Raw genomic sequence first — 13,678 nt, 5'->3', positions numbered from 1 at the left:
GCAAACAACATACAGCTGTGGAAAAATAATAAAATTTTATAATACATAAAAAAAAAAATAAAAAAAAATTTATATATGAATAAAATCTATACAAATTCACAGAGCAACATTCAATGCAAACATTCACAGTTCCAGTATGACAATAATAATATCTGGGGGGCTCGAGACCCCACACTTGACCAACAACAAAACCGCGGCCGTCTGCCGGCCAACTTCCTCCTAAACCCGCGGCCTTATCTCCTACCTAATTGTCTAAACCGAGGAACAAATTGTTACCTGTACCAGCATATAATTTGCCGGCTGATCTCAGAGGTTTGGAAACAATTTCCAGAGTCTTAACCTGAAAACTACGCTGGATCCTTTCTATGGTTAAAACACTAGCGTAGATTGAAATAAAAAAATAATAATTCATAGGGACCGGGCACACAAAGGGTGCATGAAGCGATGGGGTCCCGGGCACGGAGCACGACTATAACTTTATATGGTATTACAGGGAAGAAAGGAATTTGCTTTGTTTAGTCTGCACCGTGACACTTACTGCTTCCTATATACAAGAGTTGCAAACTAAAGCTGATACGTTAAATTTACAGCAGCAGCAACAGATCATAAAGTATCGGGGGGGGGGGGGGGGGTATGGTTGGCTCGTAGTAAAACCCAAGAAGCATATTTTCCACTCCCTTGGCAGGATTGGTGAACACTGTGCTGTGTATGAGGCCAAAAAGACTTCTATTGAAGAATCCAGAATACGGGAGATGCATGCAACAGGGGAGCACAAATATACGCAAAAATAATAATAATAAATAATAAGAATAATAAATAATAAGAACAAATAATAAGAACAAATAATAAGAATAAATAATCATAATAATTATATATTATACACACACGCATATATATATATATATATATATATATATATATATACACACACACACACACATCTATACACACACACACAGTGGGAGAAAAAAAAATGGATCTCTATACAAGGATGTTCATGCATAGAATCTGAGAACACAACCCGTCACCAGGTCACCCATTAGTACCGGACACCTCAGAAGTTACTGCAGCCCAAAAAGAGAGAAGAGAAGGTCTAGTGGTCAGTGGTTGGTTCAGGCCTGGAGCGGGGCCCGTGCCCTGCTCGCCTACCTGATTTGTCCTGGTGAAGCTCGGATTTGTTGCCCGTGTGGCTACCTTCCGACTTGCCGCAGACAGCGCCGGCTCTCTGGGAGGAGCCGATGATCCGGTGAGACAATAAACGTCCTTTGTACATCCACTTTTGCATTTTCTTGACGGTGAGTCCTGAAGGTTTAGGTGAAGTGTTGCCCTGGTCTTCCATGTTTGTCACTGTGGCATCGATAGGATGGCTCTGGATGTCACCTGGCGTCTCCGGAGGGCTCTGGATGGCGCTCTCCGAGGCTTTCCAGTTGACAGAGGATAGGAGGTCTCGGGGGCTGCCCTCACTGCTGTCCACATCAGCCTGGTGGCCAATAGAGCCCTGGCTGTGCTCCTCACCGCACTCAGAAGACAGGCTGCTCTGGACAGGGCTGTACCTGATCTGACTATCACTGTGACACTTATGTAACCCGTCCAGTGCCGGCGGCAGGGTATACACCGTGTCCAGGCTCTTGCTAATTTTCCGCATTCGGGTAAGCTGGGCAGTCATAAGGGCGTTGAGGGAGGCTAAATCACTATGGGACACCTGCTTAGGACTAGCCTCGTCCGAGGACCACATGTCACTTTCCACCACCCTGGCAGAGGACTGGGAATAGATGCTATCTTGGGACTGGGAGCTGGAGGGACAGGTTTCTAACTTTGTGCCCGTCTTAGGGCTATGGCTCTCGATGGGCATGTCATGCATGGCATGAATCAGTAAGTAATAGGCCTCCTGCAATTGAGACCTGAGTCGGTCAGTTTCCAGGTAGACATCCAGACGGCCTTTCCTGTCCGGGTGGCCATAGCTGGCGGTGGTCCTATGCAGGTAGGGGGTCTGAGGCGACGGCACTTCACTCCCCGTATACTGGTTATTACACTGGGGTTCGTGGGCAGCAGAGATCAGGTTATCGTTGTCATAGTAATCGTCCTCATCACTGTCCTCGGAATGGTTTTGGGGCCCCCCATAGTAAGACCCCCCTGCCAGGGCCAGTGGGGGGCTATGGCGATTCGCAAAGTACCCTACGCCCATACGGGGCTCCTGGGGGGCCCTGCTCTCGGGTACATTGGGGTATATAAAGTTCAGGGGGGACGGGGCGCTGTGGGGTGCCCAGTGCTCCTCATAGTCAGGGCTTAGGCTATAGGGAGCGCTATTTGGGAGTCTGTCGACCCCCTGCCTGTTCACGGGGGGCGCACACGGGGTAAAATCCACATTGCTGTAGTGAGAGTGTCTGCACCCTGCGGGGTCCCGACACCCCAAATCCCATTGGGAGGGGCTATTGTCATTGTTATTGTTGTGGTTCTGGGGGCTCCACCCTGAGGGGGCCCCTGACCTGACTAGGGGCCCCAATACAATCTCTACAGGATCACCTACCCTGTTATAAGTCTGGGGGGGCCCCATGGTGCTGACCCCATTACACTTCTCGGGGGTCTCTAGGCTACTCGGGTGCCCCCCGCCCCCTGCTGGCTGCTCTTTACCTTCTCCGTTAGAGAGTCCCCCCGCCGGCCCCTTCTTGGATCTCTTCCCCCGCAGTTTGGATAGAGTCCTCCGCAGAGGATCAGCCATTCCTTCCCAGTGCCCTCAGCAAGAGCTGCCCCGGGCGGCGGAGGGTCCGTGAGAGCCCGGCTCCATGGTGTCCCGTTGCCCCGGGCGGTATACTGCATGTACTGGATGATGTGGAGGTGAGTGCCCCGGCTCCCGTGTCCGCTCCGGTTCCCGGCTGTGCTCTGTGTGTCGGGGCCGCTCTCCGGGGCTCCTCTCCTTGCACATACTTGGAATATTTCAGGGGTGAGAGGCCGCGGGTCGGCGCCTGCGCAGTGTGAGGAAGAGGGCGGGGCTAAGAGGGAGCCGTGCGAGGCAGCTGTGAAAGGAAACCCAGGTTGTCTTATCACGTGATCTACAACCTGCGGCTCCGTCAGCTGTCGGGCATGATGGGAGTTGTAGTTTCACCTCACATTGCATATGCTTAGACCAGTGTTTATCAACCAGGGTGCCTCCAGCGGTTGCAAAACTACAACTCCCAGCATGCCCGGACAGCCGAAGGCTGTCCGGGCATGCTGGGAGTTGTAGTTTTGCAACCTCTGGAGGCACCCTGGTTGAGAAACACTGGTGCATTCACACCACGTTTTTACAATACAGTTCCCGTATAAGTTTTCAGTGTGCAAACCATACGGAACCGTATTGAAAACCGCATGCATTGACTCCCCATTGAAAACCGTATGCCAAACGATGCATCCAGTTGCATCCGTTTTGCGCCTTGTATGGTTCTGTCAGTTTTTTCCCCGTGCACAAAACCATAGCCTACCACGGTTTCTGGTCTGGGGTGAAAATCCGTAATAGGCTGCATTCACATCTCGTTTTTTACATACGGGTGCCGTATCCGGCTGGGGGAGGGGCAAACCGGGCGCCCCCGTACCCCGGCCGGATCAGCCCGTGACTCCATTTACTTTAATGAGCCGACCGGAATCAAACGGTGACTCCGGTCGGCTCAGTTTTGATCCGTATGCAGCTTCCTGACCGGACCTAAAACCATAGTATACTACGGTTTTAGGTCCGGTCCAAAACCGGATACGGGTCAAAACTGAGCCGACCAGAGTATCTAACCGTATCAAAACGTGTGTACTTAAGTTTTAGCCCATATACGGTTTAAAAAAAACGTATGCGGTTTGTAAAAATGATGTCCGGTTGCATCAGTATAAAAATTTTTTTTTTAAAACATACGTTTTTAACTTTTCACTCCATTATGAATAAAGTTTCACTTGTTTGATTGAAAGAAAATAAAAAACTGTGCAAAGTCAAAAATCGTATGGTGAAAACCGGATGGAACCGGACGCACATACGGTTCTGTACGGTTTAACCTATACGGTTTAATACAGTTTTTCACTCGGACCAAAAACCGTGGTAGACCACATTTTTTTGTCCGGAAAAAAAAAAAGTAAAAAAACCGTATGGTTTGAAAAACAGAGACAACCGTATACATTATGGTGCATATGGTTTTGAATGGGAAGTCTATGGGCTGGGTTTTCTGGATGGTTGCATACGTTTCTTTTTCTATGAAACTGTTTGCCGAAACCGTATAGTAAAATCGTGGTGTGAACGCACCCTTAGGGTGCGTTCACACCACGTTTTTTGCAATACAGTTCCCGTATACTTTTTCAGTGTGAAAACCCTACGGAACCGTATTGAAAACCGTATGCATTGACTCTCCATTGGAAACCGTATCCGGTTGCATCCGTTTTGCGTCTTGTACGTCTTGTACGGTTTTGTCAGGTTTTTTTCCCGCACACAAAACCGTAGCCTACCACAGTTTTTGGTCCGGGTGAAAATGGGAGTCAATGGGAACCGTACCGAACCGTATATGCGTACGGTTCCATCTGGTTTTCACCATACGTTTTTTTTACTTTGCAGGTATTTTTTCTTAGAATTTCAATCAAACAAGTGAAACTTTATGCCGTAACATCTGGCATGATGGGAGTTGTAGTTTTGCAACAGCGGGAACAGTTTTGCTGCAGTTGTAGTTTTGTGATTAGCTGTAATGATGTGGGCTAAATGGAAGCCACCCACACAACATGTACGAGCATCCGTGCCTTTGTTGCCCATAGCAACCCATTAGAGCGCTCACCCCGATTGGTTGCTATCCGCAACAAATGCAGTTTTTATAAATCTGCCCCAATATTTCCCTATAAACCGAGAATATTATAGTTCACCCCTGAAAAAAATCCCTGCATTTTGACCCCATATTGTATGACAAATATCAAACGACAGTATGGCTATCTGGACTGTGTGGTGTGGCGGGGTGTGAGGTGCAGGGCAGATGTTGTTACCCTAGGGGCAGATGGTATTAACCTCTTTTATTCGTGACGCCAGGGCATGGTTTATCCTTAACCACCCAAAGGTATACCGCTGGATCATGGCCTAGGAACGGGGGCAATAAAGACTCCGACGCCAAGTTACGGACAGTTGGTAAAGTCTATATAGTTCAGCAAGGGTCCAAGGAGGTGACCAGTGACACAGAGACCTCGCAGGCTTGCTGGGTCTTGTAGTTGGACTGGAGAATTTAGTGCAGGCCACGTTGGGTAGACAGATGACTTGACTGACTTGTGACTGACAGGACGGGGTCTTTATCTTACTTGCACTTGACTTGTGGCTGCAGGACTTGGCTTTAGCCCTCCACTACTCTGGGCATACACACTAGGCACGACTTTACTGGACCTCAGCAGAGAGAGAAGCCCCCCCCAGGGTTTATATGGGGGAGACTAGCAGGGAGCCATAGGTCACCTTTGGGGTCAGCTGGTCACTGGTACCTCCTGGGTAACAATCACATGGTACATTTTAATAAAGGCATAACACATCTTTTAATATACAACATATATACAAATAGGGAAACAACTACAGGGGGCCCTGGGACACTGAGGGACACTGCCTGACAGGGCAGGAAAGGTACGGGGCAACACCATCCTGTACTGGGCCACCGCACTGCCTTATAGCTTATTAGGTGTACAAAATAGGCTTTAATAGGGCAAACTTACTCTACATATGACTATGATCCATCTTATGTCTAGGTCTGGGCTACTCAATTACTTTTAGTAAAGATCCGCTTATCCAGGTCTGCCATCCCGTGAAGGTCGGAGCTGAATGCTAAGGCCTAGTTCACACCTAATGGCGATGGAAGAAAGAAGCGCTGCATGTTGCAGTACTTATTATAGTCTAAAGCATCCGCCAACTCCTGGACAGTCTGTGTTACAACGTGGTGTTGGTGGATGGAGCGAGACATGATGTCCCAGTTGTGCTCAATCAGATTCAGGTCTGGGGAACGGGCGGCCCAGTCCATAGCATCAATGCCTTCCTCTTGCAGGAACTGCTGACACACTCCAGCCACATGAGGTCTAGCATTGTCTTGCATTAGGAGAAGCCCAGGGCCAACCACACCAGCCTATGGTCTCACAAGGGGTCTGAGGATCTCATCTCGGTAACTAATGGCAGTCAGGCTACCTCTGGCAAGCACATGGAGGGCTGTGCGGCCCCCCAAAGAAATGCCACCCTACACCATTACTGATCCACCACTAAACCGGTCATGCTGGAGGATGTTGCAGGCAGCAGAACGTTCTCCACGGCGTCTCCAGACTCTGTCACATCTGTCACATGTGCTCAGTGTGAACCTGCTTTTATCTGTGAAGAGCACAGGGTGCCAGTGGCAAATTTGCCAATCTTGGTGTTCTCTGGCAAATGCCAAACGTCCTGCACAGTGTTGGGCCGTAAGCACAACCCCCACCTGTGGACGTCAGGCCTTCATACCACCCTCATGGAGTCTGTTTCTGACCGTTTAAGTGGACACATGCACATTTGTGGCCTGCTGGAGGTCATTTTGCAGGGCTCTGGCAGTGCTCCTCCTTGCACAAAGGTGGAGGTAGCGGTCTTACTGCTGTGTTGTTGCCCTCCAATGGCCTCCTCCACGTCTCCTGATGTACTGGCCTGTCTCCTGGTAGCACCTCCATGCTCTGGACACTACGCTGACAGACACAGACAACCTTCTTGCCACAGCTCGCATTGATGTGCCATCCTGGATGACCGGCACTACCTGAGACACTTGTGTGGGTTGTAGACTCATGCTACCACTAGAGAAAGCACCGCCAGCATTCAAAAGTGACCAAAACATCATCCAGGAAGCATAGGAACTAAGAAGTGGTCTGTGGTCACCACCTGCAGAACCACTCCTTTATTGGGGGTGTCTTGCTAATCGCTTATAATTTCCTTCTGTTGTCTGCTCCATGTGAAATTGATTGTCAATCAGTGTTCTTCCTGAGTGGACAGTGGGATTTCACAGAAGTGTCATTGACTTGGAGTTACATTGTGTTGTGTAAGTGTTCCCTTTATTTTTTTGAGCAGTGTATTTCCCATAGAAGTACATTGTTGGATCAGCCGCACCCGTTTGACTATTTCTGTCGGCAGCAGGAGGTAAGCGTTGGTCAGCATTCATCTGTTGGACGAAATAAACAACATGGCCGCTTCTTAGGTTGCCCTCAAACACATCAGATTGCTGCTGGATTCCACCTACTTTGTTAATGAAGAATATTTCCAGCTGAGGACATCTTATCGCAGCATATTATTTACACATAACTAGGACATGCCTCAAGGTCAAATACCGCTGCCCCCTAGCAGTGACCTCTATGGACTCCCACCAGGATGAGGCCAAGGTTCCTCCACATACTTGGAGATGTAAATAGACAGGAGACATTCCTCTGACTACACTTTAAAGCGCAGTAAATCATTCTTATGGGCCAGTTCACTAAACTAATATGAAAAGAATGTAAAACAGACAAATATAATGCTCAAAGCGGAACCATTAGGGTGACAGACTAAATTCCTGATTACACAATGATGTTGGCAGCGGCGTACATGATGTAGGCATTTACTTCCTTCTCCTCACCAGATGTGAGCATCTCCGGTGCAAACGTAGACATCTCTTATCTCTTCTCCAGATGTCCGCATCACCGGTGCTTCCTACACACATGGATGCTGGCTCACATCCAGATGGAAGCTTGGCTTGCTACCTCTGGTTTTCATCATAGGTTGCTTTTAAAACGTGCCCTATTAGGATATAAACCCAAGACATTTATTCATTGCATGGTATACGTCAACCAGTAAAAATGTTCCTAAGGCTGGGTTCACATCACGTTTTGTCCCATACGGGACCGCATACGGCAGGGGCAGCTGAAAACTTGCGCTCCGGTATGCCTTCGCATGCGGTCCCGTATGTAATTCATTTCAATGAGCTGACCGGAGTGAAACGCTGACTCCGGTCGGCTCATTTTTGCCCCCATGCGGTTTTCCACCGGACCTAGAATCAAAGTCAACCACGATTTTAGGTGCGGTGGGAAAACCGCATGGGGGCAAAAATGAGCCGACCGGAGTCAGCGTTTCACTCCGGTCAGCTCATTGAAATGAATTACATACGGGACCGCATGCGAAGGCATACCGGAGCGCAAGTTTTCAGCTGCCCCTGCCGTATGCGGTCCCGTATGGGACAAAAAGTGATGTGAACCCAGCCCTAAGAATGATGCAAAATTGATATGGTGAGAAATAAAAAAAGATCGGTCTTAAAGGGGCACTCCAGGATAGAAAAATATATCCCCTATTCTAAGGATTGGGGATAAGTGTCAGATTGCTAGGGGTCCAACCGCTGGTACCCCCTGCTTTCTCCCACACAACACCATGGCTCTTCCCCTGAATGGAGCTTGTCCCCTTCATGCATTTCTATGGGAGGGCAGAGCGATGCTCTGGGGTATCTACAGCTCTCCAATAGAGATAGATGGAGGGGGCTTTTCGGCCACCACTTTGTGCAGTGGTTGACAAGCTTAATTCAGGATGAGAGCTGGGGCACTGTGCAGGAGATCGTGGGGGGTCCCAACAGTCTGACCCCAGCAATCTGACACTTATCCCCAATCCTTAGGATAGGGGATGGATTTTTCTACCCCGGAGAACCCCTTTAAGGGTCTATTCACACGTACAGTATTCTGCACAGATTTGATGCGCGGGATTTAAAGTTGCGTTGAGTCAATCAGTTTACAGCAGAAAATCCAGCACATCGAATCTGCACATCAAATCTGCGCAGAATACTGTACGTGTGAATAGAGCCTAAAGGGGTTCAGACTTGAAAGAACTACTCAACTTTTTCTGGGGCATACAGCAGCTGATAAGTACTGGAAGGATTAAGATTTTTCAATAGTAGTAATTAACAAACCTCTATAACTTTCTGGCACCAGTTGATTTGAAATTAGTTTTTTTTTTCTCCAGAGTACCCCTTTAGGTCGTGGGGGTCACTATTTTTCCTTGCCGAGATCCAGCTGGTGTATGGAATCTTATGGACAGTGTTCCCTGGAAAGAAGTATGAAAATTTGTCTTCCTCCAGAAGAACTCTGTAGTGCCACCTATAGGTAGCCACCCTGTAAGACTATTTCATACTGTGTTTATCGTCCCATTTACCATATGAACCCACCATACAATATACATATACATAGACACCCCATCCACCATTACCTGATCGTGTTCAAAAGAGTTTTATTTTAATTTATATTATTATTATTATTATTATTAAGCTTTCATTCACAATGACGGATGCCACCCAATCTAATATTCTAATAGACCAGAAGAGGCTGAAAGGGTACTCCAGTAGAATTTTTATTTATTTATTTTTTCAAATTTACTGGTGCCAAAAAGTTAACATTTTTTGAAAAAACTTCTGTTTAAAGTTCTTAATCCTTCCAGTACTTATCAGCTGCTGTATGCTCCAGAGGAAGTTGTGTTGTTTTTTTTTTCTGTCTGATCACAGTGCTCTCTGCTGACACCTCTGTCCATATTACGACATGTCCAGAGAAGGAGAAAATCCTCATAGCAAACCTATCCTGCTCTGGACAATTCCTGACATGGACAGAGGTGGCAACAGAGAGCACTGTGGTCAGAAAGCTGATAAGTACAGGAAGGGTTAAGATTTTTAAATAGAAGTAAATTACAAATTTGTTTAACTTTCTGGCACCAGTTGATTGAAAACATTTTTTTCCACCAGAGTACCCCTTTAATATCCCCATTCACAACTGTTAAATATAACCGTTCTGACCAGAAAGAGAGTGAGCTCTTTGTATAAAAAAAAAAAAAACATACATTTATTGTCTTGTAATCTTCTTGGCATCATGGCAGACAGTACATAAAACAAGGACTCTTCATGTACAGGCAGTCCTTAGCATATGTAAATAATGTAGGAGGGTTATGTAGGCATGTCCATAAAGCTTGTCTCACCAGCTGGGATTATCCATCTTGAAATGTCCATCAAAATGGCCGCCTCTGTTAGCTTCCTCCTTGTGCTGAAGGGCTGTTGTTACGCCGAGCGCTCCGGGTCCCTGCTCCTCCCCAGAGCGCTCGCGGCGTTCTCCTCTCTGCAGCGCCCCGGTCAGACCCGCTGACCGGGAGCGCTGCACTGACACTGCCGGTGGGGATGCGATCCGCATAGCAGGACGCGCCCGCTCGCGGATCGCATCCCAATCTACTTACCTGTCCCGGTCCCCGGCTGTCACGTCCTGGCGCGCGTGGCTCCGCTCTCTAGGGCGCGCACGCACCAGCTCTCTAGGATTTAAAGGGCCAGTGCACCGCTAATTGGTGCCTGGCCCAATCAGTGTAATTAGCTCACCTGCTCCAGGCCTATATTACCTCACTTCCCCTTCCCTGCATTGCCGGATCTTGTTGCCTTGTGCCTAGTGAAAGCGTTTCTGTGATTGCCTTACCAGTGTTACCAGACCTTCTGCCGTTACCCTTGACTACGAACCTTGCCGCCTGCCCCGACCTTCTGCTACGTCTGACCTCGCCTCTGTCTAGTCCTCCTGTCCCACGTCACTCTCAGCAGTCAGCGAGGTTGAGCCGTTACCGGTGGATACGACCTGGTTGCTACCGCCGCAGCAAGACCATCCCGCTTTGCGGCGGGCTCTGGTGAAAACCAGTAGCAACTTAGAACCGGTCCACCGGTACGGTCCACGCCAATCCCTCGCTGACACAGAGGATCCACATCCAGTATCCTCACAGTATCCGGATCCTGACAGCTGTACAGGACTTCCTTGAAGACCTTCGTCCGTTCCTCCATCTATCCTCATCTATCTATGCTCAAATGATGGGTGTCCATCATGATTGAAGGTGTGTTCTTAATAAATGTGGGCGTGTTTATCCTTATTGATCACGTGTCTACGGTACTATCCATAAATATAAAAATATGGTGTTTCACACTGCGCTCAGCAAGCACCGGCCGTGAGCGCAGTGTCCCTGTGTCCCCGACTGCCGGTGGAGCTGGGATTTGCATCGTGGGACGCGCCTGCATGTGAATCCCGGCCTGTCTCTTACATCGCTCCGCTCCTTCTGTCTCTCAGCTGCGGTGCTTAGGGGGTGCACGCGCCGAAGCTCTGAAATGTAAAGAGCCAGTACGCCCATAATTAGTGAATACACCTGACACCACATTATACCGTATTTTTCGCCGTATAAGACGCACTTTTTCTTCCCCAAAACTGGGGGGGAAAAGTCAATGCGTCTTATGCGGCGAATACACACCTATCGCGGCGGTCCCTGCGGCCATCAATGGCCGGGACCCGCGGCTAATACAGGACATCACCGATCGCGGTGATGCCCTGTATTAACCCTTCAGACGCGGCGATCAAAGCTGACCGCCGCGTCTGAAGGGAAAGTGACACTAACCCGGCTGTTCAGTCGGGCTGTTCGGGACCGCCGCGATTTCACCACGGCGGTCCCGAAGAGCCCGACTGAATAGCCGGGTTAGTGCTTACAGGACACCGGGGGGGACCTTACCTGCCTCCTCGGTGTCTTCTCCGTTCAGGGATCCCCTGTATGGCCGGCACTCTCCTTCCTCGTCATCACGGAGAGCGAGGATACCCGGCCGGCAGCAGAGACGTTCCGGAGCGACGGGGACACGGCGACAGCGATGGAGCGACATCCAGGGCAGCGGTGACGGGTCCGGAGCGGCGGGGACACGTGAGTATTACCTCCTCCTGCAGTGGTCTTCAATCTGCGGACCTCCAGATGTGGCAAAACTACAACTCCCAGCATGCCCGGACAGCCAATGGTTGAAGACCACTATTGGGTTCAAAATCTTTATTTTTTTAGATTTTGCCCCTAAAAATTGGGTGCGTCTTATACGCCGGTGCGTCCTATAGGACGAAAAATACGGTAAGTTTTTTGCACCTCCCCCACTTCCCTGCTGGACCTTCAGTGCCTATTGCCTGTTTTGCCATACCCGTGTATCCAGACCTTTCCGCTACATTTTTTCACTACGAACCTTTGCCGCCTGCCTTGACCTTCTGTTACGTTTGACTACGCTACTGCTTCTTCCTTCGGTACCTCGCATTGCCCAATAACCTGTGTGGTCGAGCCGAGTCGGGGGGTAGCGACCTTGGTGTTGCCTGCCGCAGCATGCCCATCCTACAAAACCAGAAAAATTTTTATATGTAGGACAAAACTCATTGAAAATATGGAATTTGCACAATTTTGTGGGGCAAACATGTTTTCGGCAAAGATGGCAAAACTGACATGCTAACTTGATAAATGTGTCAGTATGATTTCAATGATACCAAACTTGGATAGTTTAATGTTCCGTTTTATGGTTAAAAAAAATAATAGAAAACTTGAAAAAAAAAATCTGTTCAATGCCGTGTTCTGACCTCTATAACTTTTTTATTTTTCATTAACGGAGCTGTGTTAGGGTTTGGTTTTTTTTTTGCGTCTTATACGGCGAAAAATACGGTATTTCTATTTTTGAATACAAGCCTGCAGTTCTCTTGAGGTTACTCCAATATATATCAGGGCACATGGACATGTAACATAATATATAACCACTTTAATTTTGCAGTGAACAATGACCAAGTGAACAATGCTAAATTCATGATTCCCTTTTGAATTTACAAATTTGTTTGTTTTAACTATAAATCTTTATGCCGAACAGTCCACACACACCATCACAGTCGTACGTTAAAGGGGTATTCCAGGAAAAAACTTTTTTTTATATATCAACTGGCTCCAGAAAGTTAAACAGATTTGTAAATTACTTCTATTAAAAAATCTTAATCCTTTCAGTACTTATGAGCTTCTGAAGTTAAGGTTGTTCTTTTCTGTCTAAGTCCTCTCTGATGACACGTGTCTCGGGAAACGCCCAGTTTAGAAGCAAATCCCCATAGCAAACCTCTTCTAAACTGGGCGGTTCCCGAGACAGGTGTCATCAGAGTTCACTTAGACAGAAAAGAACAACCTTAACTTCAGAAGCTCATAAGTACTGAAAGGATTAAGATTTTTTAATAGAAGTAATTTACAAATCTGTTTAACTTTTTCTGGAGCCAGTTGATATATATAAAACAGTCTTTTCCTGGAATACCCCTTTAAGCCCTTGGAATCGAAATTATTTAAGATTTAGGTGACCCATAGTAACTCTATGCAAGCATTTTCGACTACGTTTTGTTAATAATTTAGTTTTTGGTAATAGGTCTTATGTCTTTTAAGCCGGCCTCACATTTTTTTTTTTTTTTTTTTTAGGAATCTCAACGCGTCATGACAATTTTCAGTTCTATCACCTACATATACCTGTGTGAAGTCCCTGGGTTTGTGTCCACATTTTAGGGACCCTGATTTTTGAATCCTTCAGGAAAAAGTTCTTCAATAGGGACTGTGTCATTTGAACAAACTTTGCAGGGACTGTGTCATTTGAACAAACTTTGCATAGATCAATAGTACAAGCGAATACAGTATAGAAAAATTTGTAATATATCTTATAAGATGGAAATGCTTCTTTCTCCTGTTTTAAAACTTTTTCCCTCCTCCCTCCGACCTGCTGCTCAAATATTCTCTGAAAATCAGCTCAGCTTTGTCCTGTGTCTGCAAGACAAGCAATACGAGTCTATAAAGGGGGGAGAAGGGAGCTCTGCCCACCAGCTCTGGGAGAACCTCAAATTAAAGATGAAGCCTAAAGAGCAGAAATCTGCTAAA

The 13,678-nt window shown here is 47.5% G+C and overlaps 2 protein-coding genes across 3 annotated transcripts in view; one reads left to right on the top strand and one right to left on the bottom strand.

The window, feature by feature from the left end:
- SYDE2 (synapse defective Rho GTPase homolog 2) overlaps nt 1-2,834 on the bottom strand; it is a gene marked incomplete in the record, with an annotated part of 58,018 nt that extends 55,184 nt beyond the window's left edge. The window contains 1 exon segment of the mRNA XM_056532514.1: nt 1,150-2,834. Within this exon segment, the coding sequence (XP_056388489.1) occupies nt 1,150-2,719 (1,570 nt within the window).
- DNAI3 (dynein axonemal intermediate chain 3) overlaps nt 1-13,678 on the top strand; it is a 219,886-nt gene that overhangs the window by 179,114 nt on the left and 27,094 nt on the right. The gene's annotated exons all lie outside the window — the stretch shown is intronic.

The sequence above is a fragment of the Hyla sarda genome, chromosome 7, assembly GCF_029499605.1.
Source record: "Hyla sarda isolate aHylSar1 chromosome 7, aHylSar1.hap1, whole genome shotgun sequence".
NCBI classification, from domain to species: domain Eukaryota; kingdom Metazoa; phylum Chordata; class Amphibia; order Anura; family Hylidae; genus Hyla; species Hyla sarda.
The sequence above is the reverse complement of the archived record's forward strand: the minus strand, read 5'-3'. Positions and strand labels throughout refer to the sequence as shown.